The sequence below is a fragment of the Chiroxiphia lanceolata genome (genome assembly GCF_009829145.1).
Source record: "Chiroxiphia lanceolata isolate bChiLan1 chromosome W unlocalized genomic scaffold, bChiLan1.pri scaffold_51_arrow_ctg1, whole genome shotgun sequence".
Taxonomy (NCBI): domain Eukaryota; kingdom Metazoa; phylum Chordata; class Aves; order Passeriformes; family Pipridae; genus Chiroxiphia; species Chiroxiphia lanceolata.
In genome coordinates, this window is record NW_022476503.1 from 272135 (window position 1) to 290833 (window position 18699).

Genomic DNA, 18699 nt, shown 5'->3' on the forward strand with positions numbered 1-18699 from the left:
AGTCTAATCCTTGGACTTCTTCTCCATACCAGTGTTGGGAAAAGACCTCAGCCTTCAGGAAGTGCCTGGAGGGGAACCCCTTTGCTGCTGGAACTGCTGTTGTGGAGCCCAGCCCTGTCCCAGCAGTGCCCAGGGCCTGTCCCTGCCTGTGCTCACAGACCTGACCCACAGCAGGACAGTGACTGAGCTGCCAGAGCACTCAGGCCTTGGGCACGGACAGGAAAGGAGAGGGTGGGAGTGCAAAGAGAGCAGCTCTGAACAGACCCAGTTCTGGGGCTCCCTGGCAGTGCTGGGACTCTTTTCCCCTCCACATCTGCAAACATGGAAATGCCCTCCAGGGTCGGGGGAGGTCTTGGAGGAAGGATCTGGACAAAAGAATTCAAGTCCTTTCTTCCACTCAGAGATTGTGATTCCGCATGTAAAAACTAACACTGGGAGGATGTTTGACAAATACCTTGCTGCACAAATTTTTATTTTGTTTAAAGACACACAAAGCATGATTTCTGATTTCTATATTTTGTAGGTGAAAAAAAAGAGGTAGGAGTGAATTATATAGGATGAAGAATAAAATTTCAGTGTTAATGACAGGAATAGAGGGAAAAGACAGGGAAGCCCCCCACCCCAAACACTATCAAAAGCTTTAGAAGGCAGGCTGGGCCCCAAAAGTGTTACACAATCAATGTTCTGCAGAAGAAACGAGGCAGTTTATTGCTTCTTAAAAAAACATCCAGTCATCGTTTTCCTTATGGCATCCTTGAGCTCCTGGTTCCTGAGGCTGTAGATGAAGGGGTTCAGTGCTGGAGGCACCACCATGTACAGAACTGCCACCACCAGGTCCGGAGATGGGGAGGAGATGGAGGGGGGCTTCAGGTTGGAAAATGCTGTAGCGATGACAAACAGGGAGACCACAGCCAGGTGAGGGAGGCACATGGAAAAGGCTTTGTGCCGTCCCTGCTGAGAGGGGATCCTCAGCACAGCCCTGAAGATCTGCACATAGGAGAAAACAATGAAAACAAAACAGCCAAGTCCTAAAGAGATAGTAAACCAGAGAAGCCCAATTTCCCTGCGGTAACCTGAGTGTGAGCAGGAGAGCTTGAGGACGTGTGGGATTTCACAGAAGAACTGGCCCAGGGCATTGCCCTGGCACAGGGGCAGGGAAAATATATTGGCTGTATGAAGCAGAGCAGTGAGAAAGCCAGTGACCCAAGCAGCTGCTGCCATGTGGGCACAAGCTCTGCTGCCCAGGAGGGTCCCGTAGTGCAGGGGTTTGCAGATGGCAACGTAGCGGTCGTAGCACATGATGGTGAGGAGATAAAACTCTGATGAAATGAAAAAGGCAAGGAGAAAGAACTGTGCAGCACATCCCATGTAGGAGATGGTTGTGGTATCCCAGAGGGAATTGTGCATGGCTTTGGGGACAGTGGTGCAGATGCAGCCCAGGTCTGTGAGGGAGAGGTTGAGCAGGAAGAAGCCCATGGGGGTGTGCAGGTGGTGGTCACAGGCTACGGCGCTGAGGATGAGGCCGTTGGCCAGGAGGGCAGCCAGGGAGATGGCCAGGAAGAGCCAGAAGTGCAGGAGCTGCAGCTCCCGCCTGTCTGCCAATGCCAGGAAGAGGAACTGGGCCATGGAGCTGCTGTTGGGCATTTGCTGCTTCCCAGCACAGGGACACTGTTCAGAAACATGAAAGGACAGGGAGAAGTTAAGAGAAACTCCTCTAAGCAAAGCCACTTTATGTCTCACAGAAATCCCCTGAACTGAAATACTTTTCCTTTCCTGTGTTTGTGCTGGCTGAGGGTGCTGTTAGGAACAGGAGATCTGCTCATGTGCTGCCAAGGGTTCAGTTTTCCCCTTCTCCAGTGGGGACATGGAGCTACTCTGCCACAGCATCAAACACTCCCAAGGGATGTCAGGCATCATCCACCTTCAAGGGAAAAGTTCAGTCTCCATTCTCAAGACATGGAAAGGCTTAGCATGTCCCTTAAATAATGTTGTCTGTGTTTATTATTTTTGATGGTTGCATCTGGTACCTGTTCTTGTCAGGAGTACAAATCATCACTTTTATGATGCCAAATGTAACGAGACTTTAAGCAAGAGAGGACAAACAGCTCAGCTCTCTGTAGCTTAGTGCAGAGCCAGGAGAGCTGCAGTGTCCCTCCATCTGTTCCCATCTGCCCTGTGCTTTCCCTCATCCTGCCTGAACATAGCTTCACATGCAAATTAATTTTTAATAAACACAAATACCTACAGTCTGATGAGTGCAGGGTAGCACTGTTTAAAAGGGCAGCTTTGTTAAATGTTCTGTGTTCCAGCCCAGCAATGCAGCATTGCCCAGGGGAATCTCTGGCTGTGCAGGCTCTGATGGCAATGTCAGAGCAACCCTGAGGAGGCTGGAAAAGTGACCCAGAGCTACATGTAAGGCACAGATGTGATGATTTCTGATGCTGCCTGGTCTTATCTGCTCTAAGAGAAATAGATTTGGAGTTTCAGTGCCTCCTCCTGAACTGTGAGATTAATTTTTAGGACCAATTTCCCACCCAGAAAACACATATTTGAAGATGGAAAGAACAGGATCCTTCACGTTCAGGTATCCCATGACTGGCTGTGCTTTCTTAAAACTCCTTTGAGAAATGTTCTGTAATGACCTGGAGCTGTGAGCAGCCCTCACAACCTGCAGCCTACTCTAAACAGGTGAAGAGCCCTTCCCTGCCCTCCCAGGGGGTGCTCCTTGCCCACAGCCCTTTTGCCCCAGCCCTGGCAGCAGCTCCCCGGGCCGGCTGAGAGCTGCCCCTGGCAGGCAGCAGAGTCCCTGCCCAGCACAGTGCCCTGGGCTGCAGGACCCTGCTCTGCCCCACAGCCCTGGGCACCCCTGGCTGTACCCCCGGCTTCACAGCTCTTCCAAATGCCCCAAAACAGCCCCTGCTCACCCATCCCATCAGCTGGGGCTGGGCCAGCTTTAGGAGATGCCTCCAGGAGCTGCCCCTGCACTGCCCTGCAGCCACAGACTCACCGTGTGCAGCCCTGCCAAGATTCCTCCTACAGGGAGCTCTCAGCCCTCCTGCCAGTGCTGAGCCCCTTGAAGCTCTGTCTGTGCCCTGCTGGTGTCCCTGAGCTGCCCTGGCAGTGCCCTCAGCCCTGCTGGGCTGTGCAGAGGAGCTGCTCACCAGCAGAGCTGTCTCTTTGAAGCTCTTCTTGCTTGCCAGGAGCTCCCTGTGTGCCAGGAGCCCGGCCCAGCTCAGCAGCACAGCAACAGCCCCAGGCATTTCACGACCCCCTGGGAGGTTTGATGTTGTTTACATGAGACTCAGTCCCTGAGAGGAAGTTCAAACAACTTTTCAAGAAGTCAAAATGAGATTGAAACACTGAAGTTTCTTGTAGTGCTAATGAGTCTCACTGAGGGACACAACTGAGAACTTGTCCTCATGTCCCAGTTAGAGCAGAAATCTGCAGACAGTGATGACAAGGATGGACAAGCAAGGGAAAGGTGGCTCTGATGCTGAATAAACAGTGACTTGTTTTCTTAATCCAAAGGGCCAAACCCTGACCCCCAGCCCCTGGGAAGGCAGATCCTGTCCCTGCCTCATTCCTCAGGGCTCTTCCTGGGGCACTGGGATGTGGGATGTGCAATGCCAAGGGCAGGACCATGGGGTGGCACCTGCCAGGCTGCTGAGCAGGGACAAGGAGGCCAGGAGGCCCCAGGGCTGCAAGGGCCACTCCCCTCCTCCTGGCCTCAGGGGCACAGACAGCAGCCATGGCCAAAGGCCTGCAGAAGGTGGCTGTGTCAGGGCCTTTCAACTTCTCCCCCTCCCTGTCTCCTCTCCAGCCCAGGCTGTCCTACGGTGTCCATGCCCTGCCCCTTTCCCTGCAGGCTGTCGTCATCCCCCCGGCTGCCCCACCTGGCTGGCACCTTCCTGCACTGACATCTCTGCGTCCTCCCTGGCTCTTCCTGCACACACAAAGCCTTGGGCTCATCCAGACTCCTCCTGGGTGATGTGTTGGATCACAGAACTGCCCTTGGAGGGAAATTCTTTTCTCCTCGTGCCAGCCTGGACCTCCCCAGCTGCACTTGCCATTAATTCTTTCTTTCTCGTCCTGTTTTCTGCTACAACAAAAGCATCCACCCTCTCTGAAATAACTCTTCAAGCACTCCCAGGGTTCTTTGCTGTCCTCTGCCTACACACCACTGAACCCATGACTCCTTTGCCCCTGTAGAGTGGTCATATGTTTGAGACCTCCAAACTCCTTCCTGGGACATCTCTGAGCACTCTCCAAGGTGTCTGCAGATGAAAACATGGTCTAAGATAGTCACAGGGATATGTTTTACCAAGGACTGTAGTGGCAGAACACAGGACAATGGCTTTGAAATGAAATAGGGGAGGTTTCTATTGGATAAAATGAAGAAATACTTACCAATGGGGCTGGCAAGAACTGCAACAGAAGAGGATGTCCCATCCCTGGATTTGTCTAAGGTCAGGATCTTTGAGTAGCCTGAATTAGTGAAGATGTCACTCTCCATGTCCAGGGACTTGGACCTCATGAGCTTTTATTTCCTTTCCAAGCCAATCCATTCTTGATTCTTTGAGTCCCAGACTCCTTCTCCAAAAAATTTCCGTTGCTAGGACAAGAATTACCATGTTTTTGGAGAAGCCATTGTAAACCCAAAAGGTAAAAAATCAATTCAAGTAAAGTTCCAACACCTCCGTGTGGAAGTTTCACTAAATGGGTCAATGGAAGAGCCTCCCAGGATGACCTTGCCAGTAGAAGATGGAGGATTTTCTTTGGGGTTTGAATCTTATGATGGGCAACGAGAAAGCACATTTGGAGACTGTGCAAGACTTGTGGTGAGATCTCTAGGGAAGAACCAAAGGAAGGGAAATGGTGAGATCATGGTGGTTTGTGAAGGAACAAGTGTGAGAAAGCAGAGAGAAAAGGGATGAAAAGGCTGGTCACGGTAAACAGGAGGATGCTGTAAGGGGGGTACTTTTGAACTGGATGATCAATGGAACATAGAAGCGTGAGAAAGGAATCATATTAGGATGTGAAACCAGCTAGAGTATGGTACAATGTAACTTCATGGTACAAGCTAATTGTAAGGTCCATTGTGCTTTTTAGCAAGTCAGCCTGATATCCCCTATTATCAGAGCTCAGTTCTTCCTTGGTTTTGCTACATACTGCAAGATGGATACATCTACCCTTGAAACACAATGGTAGAGGTCATACACAGGGGTGAGAAAGATGATGATGGGAGGAAGATTATGTGGGCAGGGGTTGCTGGCCCCTTGCCCTACAAGTAGGGCATGCACAGACTGTTGCCATGAGGTAATGATTAGGCGGGGTTTGGCTGCCCCTCAGGTATCACCTTATACTGCGCACTGGCCCTACGTGGTGTAATGTGGAGCTGATAAAATGGGGTGTCAGGACTGCTGGGGTGAGCAATCCTCATCCTACCACCGAGACTATGTTGCTCCATGGGGACGCCCGCTAAGCATGGGCACCGACCAGCTGCTGCAGATCCTGGCAGCCCTGGCCTGTCTGTGTGGGTCAGCACAGTTTATTGAGAGGAAGCAACTGAGAGAACAAACTTTTCTTTTTAATATCCTTTTAGTGTTCCTTTAATTCCCCGTTTTATTATTGAATATTGTTAAGTTGTTCATAATATTTCCCCTTTCATTTCTCTTTTTAATAACCAATATTGTGTTAATAGTTATCCATAATATTGTGTTAAGATCCCTTTTTTGGTATCCCTTTAACCCCCCCTTTTTTCATTAGTTAATACTGTATTAAATGCTGTTCATAGTATTTGTTTTAATGTCACCCGATAAGGTAGTTATTTTGTATCCCTTTTTTAGTTTTTGATTCCTCTTGCTAAGTTTATTACTACTATTATTATTCTCACTGTAATAAAAGATAGTGTGTGTGTTTGAATATTTCTGGCACTTGTCTTTATTCCGGACATGTATCCAAACGAACTGTTACACATGGAATCATGGAATCATAGAATCATGGAATGATGGAATCACAGAATCATGGAATCATAGAATCATAGAATCATGGAATCATAGAATCATGGAATGATAGAATCATGGAATGATGGAATCGTAGAATCATGGAATCATGGAATCATAGAATCATAGAATCATGGAATCATAGAATCATGGAATCATGGAATCATAGAATCATAGAATCATGGAATCGTAGAATCATGGAATCGTAGAATCATGGAATCTTAGAATCATGGAATCATAGATTCATAGAATCATGGAATCACAGAATTACGAAATCATGGAATCATAGAATCATGGAATCACAGAATCATAGAATCATGGAATCACAGAATCATGGAATCATAGAACCATGAATCATAGAATCATGGAATCATGTAATCATGGAATCATGTAATCATGGATTCATGGAATCATGAAATCATAGAATCATAGAATTATAGAATCATAGAATCACGGAATCATGGAACCATAGAATCATGAATCATAGAATCACGGAATCATGGAAACATAGAATCATAGAATCATGGAATCATAGAATCATAGAATCATGGAATTATAGAATCATGGAATCATGGAATCATAGAATCGTAGAATCATGGAATCGTAGAATCATGGAATCTTAGAATCATGGAATCATAGATTCATAGAATCATGGAATCATGGAATCATGGAATCATAGAATCATAGAATCATGGAATCATGGAATCATAGAATCATGGAATCGTAGAATCATGGAATCGTAGAATCATGGAATCTTAGAATCATGGAATCATAGATTCATAGAATCATGGAATCATAGAATCATAGAATCATGGAATCACAGAATCATGGAATCATAGAATCATGGAATCATAGAATCATGGAATCATGGATTCATGGAATCATGGAATCATAGAATCATGGAATTACAGAATCATAGAGTCACGGAATCATGGAATCATAGAATCATGGAATCATAGAATCATGGAATCATAGAATCATAGAATCCTGGAATCATGGAATCATAGAATCATGGAATTATAGAATCATGGAATCATGGAATCATAGAATCATGGAATCATAGAATCTTGGAATCGTAGAATCATGGAATCGTAGAATCATGGAATCTTAGAATCATGGAATCATAGATTCATAGAATCATGGAATCACGGAATCATGGAATCACAGAATCATGGAAACATAGAATCATGGAATCACAGAATCATAGAATCATGGAATCGTAGAATCATGGAATCATGGATTCATGGAATCATGGAATCATAGAATCATGGAAATATAGAATCATAGAATCATGGATTCATGGAATCATAGAATCATGGAATCATAGAATCATGGAATCATGGAATCATAGAATCGTAGAATCATGGAATCGATGAATCACAGAGTCGTAGAATCATGGAATCACAGAATCATGGAAAAATGGAATCACGAAATCATGGAATCATATAATCATGGAAATATAGAATCATAGAATCATGGAATCATGGAATCATAGAATCATGGAATCGTAGAATAATGGAATCGATGAATCACAGAGTCGTAGAATCATGGAACCACAGAATCATGGAAAAATGGAATCACGAAATCATGGAATCATAGAATCATGGAATTACAGAATCATAGAATCATGGAATCACAGAATCACGGAATCATAGAATCATGAATCATAGAATCATGGAATCATGGATTCATGGAATCATGGAATCATAGAATCATGGAATCATAGAATCATAGAATCATGGAATCATGGAATCATAGAATCATGAATCAGACAATCATGGAACCATAGAATCATGGAATCATAGAATCATGGAATCATAGAATCATGGAATCATAGAATCATGGAACCATAGAATCATGGAATCATAGAATCATGGAATCACAGAATTGTGAAATCATAGAATCACGGAATCATGGAATCATAGAATCATGGAATCATGGAATCATAGAGTCATGGAATTGTAGAATCACAGAATCAGTTGGGTTGGAAGGGACCACCGAGATCATCAAGTCCAACCCTTGATTCAACCCCACCGTGCTTCCCAGACCATGGCACTGATGCCACATCCGGTCTCACCTTCAACACCTCCAAGGATGCTGACTTCACCGCCTCCCTGCCCAGCCCATTCCAACGCCTGATCACCCTCACTGTAAGGAAATTCTTTTTAATATCCAACCTAAACCTCCCCTGGCACAGCTTGAGACTGAGCCCTCTTGTCTTGCTGATGGTTGCTTGGGAAAAGAGACCAACCCCCATCTGGCTACACCCTCCTGGCAGGGAGTTGTAGAGAGTGAGGAGGTCTCCCCTGAGCCTCCTCTTCTCCAGGCTGAATAGTCCCAGCTCCCTCAGCCTCTCCTCATAGGACTTGTGCTCCAGTCCCTTCCCCAGCCTCGCTGCCCTCCTCTGGACCTGCTCCAGCACCTCAATATCCTTCCTGAACTGAGGGGCCAAGAACTGGACACAGCACTCCAGGTGTGGTCTCACCAGCGCTGAGTCCAGGGGAAGAATCACTTCCTTGGACCTGCTGACCATGCTGTTCCTGATCCAGGCCAGGATGCCATTGGCCCTCCTGGTCACCTGGCCACACTCTGGCTCATGATCAGCTTCCTGTAAATCCACACTCCCAGGTCCCTCTCTGCCTGGCTGCTCTCCAGCCACTGTGGCCCCAGCCTGTGGCACTGCAGGGGGTTGTTGTGGCCAAAGGTCAGGACCCGGCACTTGGCCTTTTTGAACATCATCCAGCCCCTTCCAGTTCCTAAATGAGGCTCCAAGGGAGCTGGAGAGGGATTTTGGACGAGGGCCTGGAGTGACAGGACAAGGGGGAATAGCTTCACAGTGGTAGAGGGCAGGGTGACATTGGCAGTGGCCCTGAAATGGGGCGAGAAGGCTCTGGCAGCAGCTTGTCCTTTAGCCAAGGTGGTTTCTCCCGGGGAAAGCCCCAGCCAGGGCTCAGCTTGTCCCACAAGCCTGAGGCCAGGGGTGCTGAGGGGGGAGCATCCCGCTGCCTGCGGGACAGCCCAGGAAGGATACGGTCGGCTCGGCACACTCAGCACCGCGCAGCTGAAGGACACCAGGGCTTTGGGCACGTTGTTGCAGCTTTATTGAGCCCCAGTCCTTCAGCCAAGGCAAGCTGCAGCTCTGCCAGGCTCACGGCCAGCAGCAGCGCAGTGCTCGCAGGAGGCCTCTTGGTCTTTGCTGCACGCAAGGACTCCTCAGAATGGAGGTTGTCCGAACTGCCAGGGAGCTGACAGAGATGTCCCAGTCTTTCTCCAAGGGCTGAAGGGCTGTGAGGGAAAGAAACAGAGCCCAGATCAAACCCCCCGTCTGCAGAGAGCCTCTGGATTCCCGACAGACCTCGCTCCCCACTCACCGCTCAGGATGTCAGCCTGACTGTCCGTGGTCTGCTCCCTCAGGCGCCGTGTGATGAGTCCTGGGCACAGAGCTCCATTAGCCCCTGCTCCCCAGCCTGCTCCCAGCAGCAGGGCCCCCAGTCCTCCCCTCCTCCCCCTCAGCAGGGCTGAGCCCAGGAGCCCCCAGAAGCTCAGGGCAGTGGGACTGAGCAAGGCGGCCACCAAGCCCCGCTGCGTGGGCAGGGCTGGCAGAGGGAGGCAAGGCCCTGCCCGGGGTGGCCAGGCACTGCTGGGGCAGCCCCAGGACTGCCCCTCGTTGCTGGGGCAGCAGTGGCACAGGGGCCAGGCTGCCCCCAGAGGCACCGCAGGGGCTGGCACTCACCGATGAACCTGACGGCCGCCAGGCGCACGTTGGCCTGAGGGTCCTGCAGGTAGGGCAGGCTCTGGTGGATGAAGTCTTCAGCCCTGTTCCTGCTGTTCTGCAGCTGCAGAGAGAACAAGGCATGTCTCTTCAGGGCTGTCACTGGGGCAGTTGGCTGGAGCAGTGCCTCCTGCCAGCAACCCTGGGACAGAGAGGCCTCCCCTCCTGCTGGCTCCAGGGAAGGGACAGGGGTCAGCAGAAGAGCCCCTGGGGCTCTGTTCTTGAGGGCAGCAAGAGGGATGCAGCTCCAGGCTCTGCCCAGCTGTAGAGCCCCCAGCCCAGACATGGCATGGGGGCAGCCCTCCCCCAGCCCGGGCCCCTCAGCTTGTCCTTACCAAGCACGCTCCAAGCTCCCACAGCCGCTCTCTCTGCAGCAGGTGCTTGAGCGTCTTCCACTTCAGCAGCTCGGCGGCAGCAAGAAGGGCTTCCCTGGAGGCCTGCAGGACAGCAGGAGCTGAGAGATGGCCCGGGGGCCTGGGCAAGGAGACATCTTGGCTCTGTTCCTGGGGGATCCTGCCTTTAGGAAGCTGGGACATGCCCTAGCCCAAATGTCTGGGAGCCTTTTGGGGACAGCCCTGGGGGACAGGCATGGAGGCTCAAAGGCCTGGCCTCTGACACAGCCTGTGGGGATGCCCCTACTCAGGCCGTGGTGGTCACGGGCTGCTGCCGAGCCCTGCAGGAGCAGGCAGGGCAGGTGTTGCCCAGGGCTGTGCCAGCTTCTCTGGCCCTGCTGGCGCTGGCTCCGCATGGACCTTCCCCCGGGCTGTGCTGGGGGAGCGCTGCCCGCTGCCAGCAGCCCCTGCCCCGATGCCCAGGAGCCCTGGGGGGTGTCAGCTCAGCCCTCTGTGTGTCAGGGCTCAGCCTTCAGCGCTGTACCTTGGCCACGCTGGGGACCTGGTCGCTCATGCGGAAGAGGAGAGGCACCAGTGCCCACCACACCTCCTTCCTCATCCTCTTCTCATCCCTGCCCACCACCAACTGCAGCAGCTCCGTCAGCATGCGGATGGACAGCTCTCGCAGCTCGCTGCACTCCTGGCAGGAAGCAGGAAAAGGGAGCTTTGCAAACAGCAGCTCCCTGCCCACAGTGAAGAGGGCCGTCATCATGGCTGCGGGGAGGGCAGCGGCTCCGGCCTCACATCCCAGAAGAAGGAGCACTGGGCTGCACGGCCCAGAAACCATCCCAGGAGAGCCCAGGGGAGTGGAGCTGGCTCCAAGTGCTGCTCGCAGGGCTGGGCTGCAGGGCAGCTGTCATTGCCCAGCGCCCATCTGAGGGGCTCAGGCTCCACCTCAGCCTTACCGAGTCAAAGAGGGGCAGGAGCCTCCCCACAAGCTGCACAGCGATGAAGCTGGCCTTGGTCTTCTTCAGCTGATGCAGAACGTTTTGCAAGGCCAGCAGGATCTTCATCTGGGCGTCTTCGCTGCCAACTTGCAGGATCTTCATCATGCCCGGCAGGAAGAGTTCAATGTTTCTGGCCTGGAGAGAGAAGAGAATGTCCATTGGGTGAAGAGGGCCGTGCCTGAAAAGCTCCTCAGGCAGCCACCCCAGGCCCCACCGTGGCAGGGAGGGTATTTGGAGCAGTCACCCCACATTGGGAGTGCCAGGCCAGGCCAAGCCACTGCTTTCCACACAGCCCCAGCCCCCGTTTGCCGACAGGGCTGCCCCTGACACCGCCCTGCTCACCATCTCGGCTCTCTGCGACAGCCCGACGAGCCCTTCCAGCAGCAGCCTGGCCGTCCTCACGTTTGGACAGCCCTGATGGCTCTCGACAGAGTCGGGCTCCTCAGCCAACTCCTCCCACTCAGCCTTCCTGGAGGACGACTGCAGGAGCAAACAGAGCCGTGAGGGGCCGGCAGAGCCTGCAGGGCTGGCGGGAGGGGACCAGGGCCTTTAGTGGTCACTCACAGCCATGGGCTGGGTGCGGGGGCCTTCTGCGGAGCAGCGGAAGCACTGTCTGCGCAGCAGGTTGGCAAAGTCCTCCAAGATCTTGGCCAGCGTCTCCGGCATGGAGGACATCAGCTCCCACAGCTCCGGCGCAGTGCTGGAAGGCAGAGCGCTGTCAGCAGGGCTGCCTCAGCCCCAGGGCTGTGGCCTGGAGCAGCCCCCCAGAACCTGCCCCTTGGAGCCCCGGCTGCGCGTCCCCGGGGGCCCTGCCCGCGCGGGCAGGACGGGGCTGAGGGCGTGTTCCCCGTGGGGCTGGAGCACCGGGCTGGCTCTGGGCTGGCTGGGCCAGCTTTGGCTGCTGTGAAGCCAGCCCAGCCAGCAGGGCTGGAAAGCGTGGGGGGATGGAGGGCCTGACTCTGCAGGCTGTCCTGCAGCATTCCTTGGCTCTGGCAGCCAGAGAGTCTCGGGGTCCCTTCCCCACAGGGAACAAACCCACCCTCAAGGCCGTCAGGGCCAGTACCTGTCTCCTTGAAGAGCCGCCTTACACAGGAGGATGACCACTGTGGTGGGGTACAGGTTGGTCATCAGGCGAAGCAGTGACTCCGCTTTCTCCCACGCTGCCTGTGTGCTGCAGTATGGCAGGCTCTCAAGGATGCAGCTGACTATCTTGGGTGCCTGCAGGGGATACAGGTGAGGATGGCACTGCCCCCGGAGTGCAGCCATGTGCTCAGTTGCCCTTCCCATTCCTCTCTGCTGCCTTGAGGTGGCTTGGGGGGGCCCGAGTCCCCTGTGCTCGGGAGGGAGGGATGCAGGGAGGAACAAGGCCCAAGAGGGCTGAAGGGCACAACAATGCAGCCACAGGCCACTTACATCTGTCAGCCAGACGTCCGGGTCCTCCAAGGCCACCTCCAGCAGGCTGCTGGGCACCTGCTGGTCGAGGATGCTGGCATCTCCCATGGCCTCGATGGCCACAAGGATGACGTCTGTCCTCTCGTGGGACCACAGGTATTTTCCAAAGGCCTATGGCAGCAAGGAAGGAAGACACGTCACGCTGAGTGCCCTGACGGTGCTGCTTGGCTGAGCAGCTCGAGGGGCCCTGGCCGGACGTGCCCACCACTGCTGACAGCAGTGCCCACAGCAAAGCTGGCAGCAGTGCCTGCAGTCCCTGCATGGCAGAAGATGAGCAGAGAGGGCCCTCCTGCTGGGGGAGGAGGGCTCATGGCCACAGGCTGCTGGACCCACCGAGAACCAGGGACTTGCTGGTGGTCAGGAGCACTGGAGCTCCTGCTGGGGCTGAAGCTGCTGCTGGGACACTGGAGTGCAGCCCTCGTGCTCTCCCTGCTCAAGGACAGCGGGAACCCTCTCCCCAGGGAGCTGAAGGCACGCCAGCCCCACTGCTGTGGAATCCTTTGGCTCCCACCAGTGCCCTGCTGGTGCCACGGACAGGAGTCCCAGGAAGGGCGCAGCTCCTTACCTTGGCACAGTCCCTGGCGCTCAGAGAACACAGCGCGGAGGTGGTCACGGCTTCCCGGTGGACTTGGTCTGCTCTGTCCTTTAGCCTGGATTCAACTAAACACCGGGGCAAACACACAAGAGTCAGGAAGGCAGAGCAGCTTTGTCAGCAAGCTCACCAAACCGCCCTGGTATCTGCTGGCAAGGGGGCAGGACAGGAGCAGTCCAGGATTTCGGGAGGGTATCAAGAACAGCTTCTTGCTATAAGCACTGGAGGGACCAGCAAGGGTGGGGGATCTGCTCTTCCCCACCAGGGAAGACGTGGCTTTGGGACAGGGAAGTCAAGAGGAGCTTTGGCTGTAGGGCCCACAAACCAGTGGGCTGCAAGATCCTGAAAGGAAGGGGAGGAAGGAGAGCAGCAGCAAACAGATCCTGGCCTTGAGCAGAGCACTCAGGCTCTGCAGCAAAGTGGCAGCTGGGAAGCTCTGGGAAGCAGCTGGGAGGGGCAAAGGAGGTCAGGAAGCAGATCTCTCAGGAGATGTCTGTGTGCAGAGCGATGAAGCCCAGCACTGCTCTGCCTTTTGTACTTACAGATGAAGTCAGCCAGGGCAAAAAGAGCATGGAAAGCTGCACAGCTTGTCTGTTCCTCGGAGAACCGGAAAAGGATGAGACGCCCCAGCAGCTTTCCTAGGAGCGGGAGCTGGATCTCCCCAGAGCAGACAGGTCCAGCAGTGCCTCTTCTGACGTTGGCACAGGCCTGGATGAGGGAGGCATGAGCAGAAGGGCTGAGGGCACAAAGGTGGTGCCACAGCCCCCCAGCCGAGAGTCTGCCCAGGGCTGGATTGCTGGAGAGTGCAGGCTTTGCAGAGCCCTGCGTCCCCATCTCTCCGAGCAGCCATGTGGGCAGCAGCCCTGGCATGGAGAGCAGCAGGGATGGGGGCATGGCCTGGCTGGAGGGGGCCTGGTCCTTACCTGCAGAGTGGAATAGTCGGACAGCACACGGGTCAGCACATCGATCCTTGCCATGGCCCTCTCCCTCACAGCCTCTCTCTCGCATCTGGTGAAGTCCAGCAGCAGCTGGGACAAGAGAAGCAGCGGGTGAGCCCTGGGAGCAGACTGCAACACCAGCAGCAGCACATCTCCACTGCTGGGCCGCACTCGCCCCATCCCTCAAGGCTTCCTCTCCCCTCCAGCAAAGCCTGCAGTGGGGTGTCTGCCCCTGGATTCCCGCCCAGGTCGGGCACAAAGGCCCAGAGGCAACCTCATGGCCAGGCAGGAGGGCAGGTGCCACCCTCTGCAGCCCCTGTGCTCCACAAGAGCCTGGGGCCTGCCCCGGTTTCCCCACAGGAGGTGGGCACCCTCCCTGCAGGGCACTCTGCCTGTTCAGCACTGCTCTGGGCACCACTCAGCCAGCAGTGGGCAAACCCTCCCCTGCAGGGTGAGGAACAGCCCTGGGACCCCCCCCTTTTTGCTTGTGCCAGACCTCCAAGATGCCCTGCAGCTCCTCGCTGACTCGAGAGGCAGGAAAGCTGAGCACCACTGTCCTCAGCATGCTGTCCATGGAGTTGAGGGTCTGCAAGGAACACAGAGAGCAGTGGCAGTCATTCTGCTGTTCCTCCCAGCCCCAGGAGAGCCATCTGAACCCCCTGTGCCACAGGAGGAGGAGGAGGATGCCCACACTTCCCTGGAGAGACATGGGCATAGACAGTCTGCGAGGGCAGAGCAGCCTGTGGCACGGGATGCAGCCAGGCCCACGGGAAGGGGACAGAGGCACGAGGGTGGGAAAGACCCTGCCCTGCCTGGGATCCCTGCTCCTGTGGCACCATGGGGTAACCAGGGAGCAGTCCAGAGGGGCTGGAGGGCCGTGGAGCTCCCCCAGCACTTACCTTCATATAGAGGGCAAGGTCCCCTTTTGGCATTTCCTTCTCTGCAGGCAGCCAGAAGACACTTGAGAAACACGTGCAGAGGAGGTTTTTGGCTTTGCCCTCCAGCGCTGTGTCCACCAAGCTGCAGGGAGAGGGCAGGACACTGGTTGCACACGGGTGCTGGGAGCAGCCCCTCGACAACTGGTGCAGGTGGCATCGGACCTCTGGGCCAGGGGGCCCACGACGGATGGGCAGGTACCTCAATTTCTCCAGAGCCAGCATGGAAAGATGCCGAAGGTCTGTGCACAGCTGGTCCCTTGGCTCTTCTTCCAGCAGTGCCTGCAGAGCACAACCGGGATGGCACCTGCTGGCAGCTGCCAGCAGCCAGGGCCTCCAGTCCCTGACCCGCCCAAGCGCTGTCCACACAGGCTGCCTGTGCCAGGGGGCTTTGCTCCCTTCAACACATTGCCCAGAGTGCCCTCACCTTGATGTTCTCTGCCAGCTGGTACATGTCACAGAACAGATCCAGGCCCTGGGTCAGGCCGTGCTTCAAGGCGCTTCGGCACAGCACGGAGATGCTCTGAAGAAATGTGGCCTTGTCTCTCTCCTCCTGCCAGCCAGGGGACAGAGACACAAACACAGATTGTGAGTGGGCAGACACAACCAGTGGGACCGCAGCACAGGGGGTGAAGTGCCCTGCAGGAGAAGCAGCCCTGCCCTGCCAGCACCCCTCCACCAGCCTGGCAGCACAGCCCCTGCCAGTAGACAGCAGCACAGCCGCCCTCCAGCTGGTCGCAGTTACCTTGTTGGGGCTGGTGACAAAGGCCAGGATGGAATCAACAGCTTCCTGCTCCTCCTTGTAGATGGGCAACCAGCTGGCATCTAAGGGGGGAAGGAGCAGGGAGAGCTGCAGAAAGTCCAGTGAGAGGAGGGGGCAGAGGATATCTGCCCTCCCCCCAGCTCTCTGCCCACTGCCTTGGCACGGCCTTCCCTTGCAGCTCCTGGCTGGAGGGTGCCCGGCAGAGGAGCTGCCATGCCTGGGAAAGCCCCAGTGCCCCGGGCTGAGGAAGGCAATGGCAGACAGGTAGGAAAGGCCCAGGCTCCCACAGCACGGCTGCCTCCTGCCAGCCCAGCTGGCCCTCGCTGCCCACAGCCCAGAGCCCCTCTGCCCTGTCCTTCTTTGGGAGAGGCTGTGCTGGGGCCACGCTCCAGCCCTGAGCAGTCCCAGCTTTCAGGCAACATCATGGCTGACCCCCGGGACCCTCATTGTCAGCTGGTCAGGAAAGTGGGATCCCGGTGTGCTACAGGGTGTGCTGGTGGGCCCCAGCCCTGCCCAGCCCCACAGGGCCCCTCACTCACCAAGCTTGAGGGGCTGCATGGTGGTCACCTCGTAGGACGGAAGCTGCAGAGCTGGAGAGCGGCTCTCCTGGGAAGAGCTGTCTTCCATCCAGGCCTGCCTGGGGCAGGCGGGAGGTCTCTTCTCCATCCTGTGAATCAAAGAACACAGGGGAGCCTGCCTACGGAGGGCGTCCGAATGGTGGAGTCGAACACCCTCGGGAGAAATGCCGCGGCCAAATCGCCTCAGGCAAAGTGCCTCAGGCAAAAGGCCTCAGCAAAAGGCCTCAGCCAAAAGGCCAAGGCAAAGCACCTCGACCAAAAGGCCAAGGCAAAGTGCTTTAGCCAAAAGGCCAAGGCAAAGCGCCTCGACCAAAAGGCCAAGGCAAAGTGTCTCAGCCAAAAGGCAAAGGCAAAGCGCCTCAGTCAAAAGACCAAGGCAAAAGGCCTCGGCCAAAAGGCCAAGGCAAAAGGCCTCAGCCAAAAGACCAAGGCAAAGTGCCTCAGGCAAAGCGCCTTGGCCAAAAGGCCTCGGCCCAAATGCCTCAGGTAAAACGCCTCAGCAAAACACCAAGTTCCCACGGGGCCACCAGTGGTCGTGGACAAAATGTGGACTGCAGTCGGGGGCTTCTCGCCAGCGCCGCACTCCTCTCCTGTCCGGTCGCCGTCCTGACGGACACTGACCCACCGTGGGCCACGGCCGCGCTGAGCACACCTGCTGCAGTGGGTGTCACAAAGGGCCCCTCTGTGACACGCTGCCGGCCGCTAGCCACAGGTCCCAGTGCTTGTTGACATGGCACCTGCCCCCAGCAACGGGTCCCAGGGAGCCACCACGCAGGCTGGAACAGGCAGGGTGTCCCTGGGCACACAGGCCAGCCTCAGCCCTTGGCACTCAGCTGCCCTCAGAGTGTCTCCAGGCCCCACTTTGCTCTTGTGTCTCCTCGGGACATCCCAAGGAGCCCCATGTTCAGACAGCCCTGCGTGTCCCCAGGACATCCCTTTCCTGTCCCCACACCGCTGAGCCTGGCCTCAGAGCCCTTCAGTCACATAAAATGCATAATGTTTGCTCAAGCTTAACAGAAACCATGGCTTTTGTCGCCTCTTCTCTTTCTCCCACTGAGCAGCAAGAGCTTTTCCCCACTCAACAGCTCTTCCAGCACCGGGCCGCTCAGGAGCCCTCCCAAGGCCTTCGCCACACCCCAGGCCCTTGCGCGGCACCCCGAGCTGCCCCAGGGGTGGCTGAGTGACCCTGCCAGGCTGGTGGAGTCCTGGGGGGGCTTAGGGTTGAAGGGGGGAGGATGGCACCCAGGGGGATCCAGCTGGAAGGGCCGGGATCCTCAACGTGCCGGGAGCTGTCGTCTCCTGGCACAGCCCAGCTGAGCGGCCGCATTGGTCCATCTGAGGGGCCAGGAGCTGTAATCCTGCTGCTCTTGCCTCAGTTCTGTGTCTCTTCTACCAAATCAGAGCAAAGAAGCCCCCAGAAGCCCAAAGGGCCCTGGAACAGCCCCTCTCTGACAGCCCCAGAGGTGCCCTGGAGCTGCCTGCCAGCCCAGCTGGCCCTCGCTGCCCACAGCCCAGAGCCCCTCTGCCCTGTCCTTCTTTGGGAGAGGCTGTGCTGGGGCTGCGCTCCAGCCCTGAGCAGTCACAGCTTTCATGGCTGACCCCCGGGACCCCTGTGGGTCAGGAAAAATACACAGCTCAGGGGGGGCAACCCCTACAATAAATAACGCAAGTGGCCGTTGTTTTTCTGCTTTGCTCGATCCCGAAGTCGCTGTTGCAGCGGGCCCGTGTCTAAAGCTGCTCTTTCCAAGTCTCATAGTCCTGGTGTTCGCCTACAAAAAATTGATGAATTTAAAAAAAAGAAAAGATGTGGCAATGCTGTTCATGAAGCCTTCAGCAGTCACCAAGAGTTCTGTTCTGCAGAGATTTCAACTATTTCTTAAATTCCACACTCGTGGCTTCAGGCCATGACTTGCCAGAGCAGTCCCAGAGCTGGCCACTGCCCAGAGATGCCCTGGGGCAGCTCAAGTGCCCAAGTGGGACAAGTGGCCCAGGGTGTGTGGGAGCCCTTTGGAGCAGGAGCTGGTGGGCAGGAAGGGCCCAGCTGGGGAGGGGCAGGGAATCCCCCCCTGCAGCCCTGCTGCCCAGGCTGAGGAGGGTCCTCTCCAGCCCAGCAGCACATCGTGTGCCCTTGGGGGCTGCGCTGCCGGGGCTGTTCCCGGGCACTGACTGACCAAGGTGAGGAGTGTCAGAGACTGAAATGGTTCATGACTGTCCTGGGTTAAAAAGGGTTTTCCCCTGGAGTTGGAAAGTGGTTAACCCCAGGAGATGGTATTCTTGGTGTTGACCCAATCAGCACCCCTGCAAAATTAAACATATCACAACAGGCCG

General features: G+C 55.2%; 2 protein-coding genes across 2 annotated transcripts; both read right to left on the minus strand.

The window, feature by feature from the left end:
- Positions 1 to 492: 492 nt before the first annotated feature.
- On the minus strand, positions 493 to 1742 carry LOC116781513 (olfactory receptor 14C36-like). The gene has a single exon (XM_032677182.1). The coding sequence runs from the start codon at positions 1642 to 1644 to the stop codon at positions 706 to 708; it is 939 nt and encodes a 312-aa protein (XP_032533073.1). The 5' UTR covers positions 1645 to 1742; the 3' UTR covers positions 493 to 705.
- Positions 1743 to 9299: 7557 nt separating this feature from the next.
- Positions 9300 to 16459, minus strand: LOC116781532. The gene is made up of 18 exons (XM_032677195.1): positions 16333 to 16459; positions 15776 to 15855; positions 15458 to 15583; positions 15233 to 15312; positions 14995 to 15115; positions 14592 to 14681; positions 14081 to 14185; positions 13700 to 13865; positions 13131 to 13225; positions 12527 to 12676; positions 12177 to 12331; positions 11678 to 11813; positions 11456 to 11593; positions 11072 to 11248; positions 10651 to 10806; positions 10110 to 10211; positions 9736 to 9838; positions 9300 to 9433 (listed from the first exon to the last, which is right to left on the minus strand). The coding sequence occupies exons 1-18, from the start codon at positions 16457 to 16459 to the stop codon at positions 9315 to 9317; spliced, it is 2226 nt and encodes a 741-aa protein (XP_032533086.1). The 3' UTR covers positions 9300 to 9314.
- Positions 16460 to 18699: the final 2240 nt, after the last annotated feature.

What these genes read in the sequence shown, in the direction of transcription:
- LOC116781513 (XM_032677182.1), bottom strand. Translation starts at nt 1,644, where the DNA reads ATGCCCAACAGCAGCTCCATGGCCCAGTTCCTCTTCCTGGCATTGGCA.
- LOC116781532 (XM_032677195.1), bottom strand. Translation starts at nt 16,459, where the DNA reads ATGGAGAAGAGACCTCCCGCCTGCCCCAGGCAGGCCTGGATGGAAGAC. An exon ending in CCGACTATTCCACTCTGCAG is followed by an intron (nt 13,866 to 14,080) that starts GTAAGGACCAGG and finishes TCCCTCATCCAG; the next exon opens with GCCTGTGCCAACGTCAGAAG. An exon ending in TCCTGCCCCTCTTTGACTCG is followed by an intron (nt 10,807 to 11,071) that starts GTAAGGCTGAGG and finishes GCTTCCTGCCAG; the next exon opens with GAGTGCAGCGAGCTGCGAGA.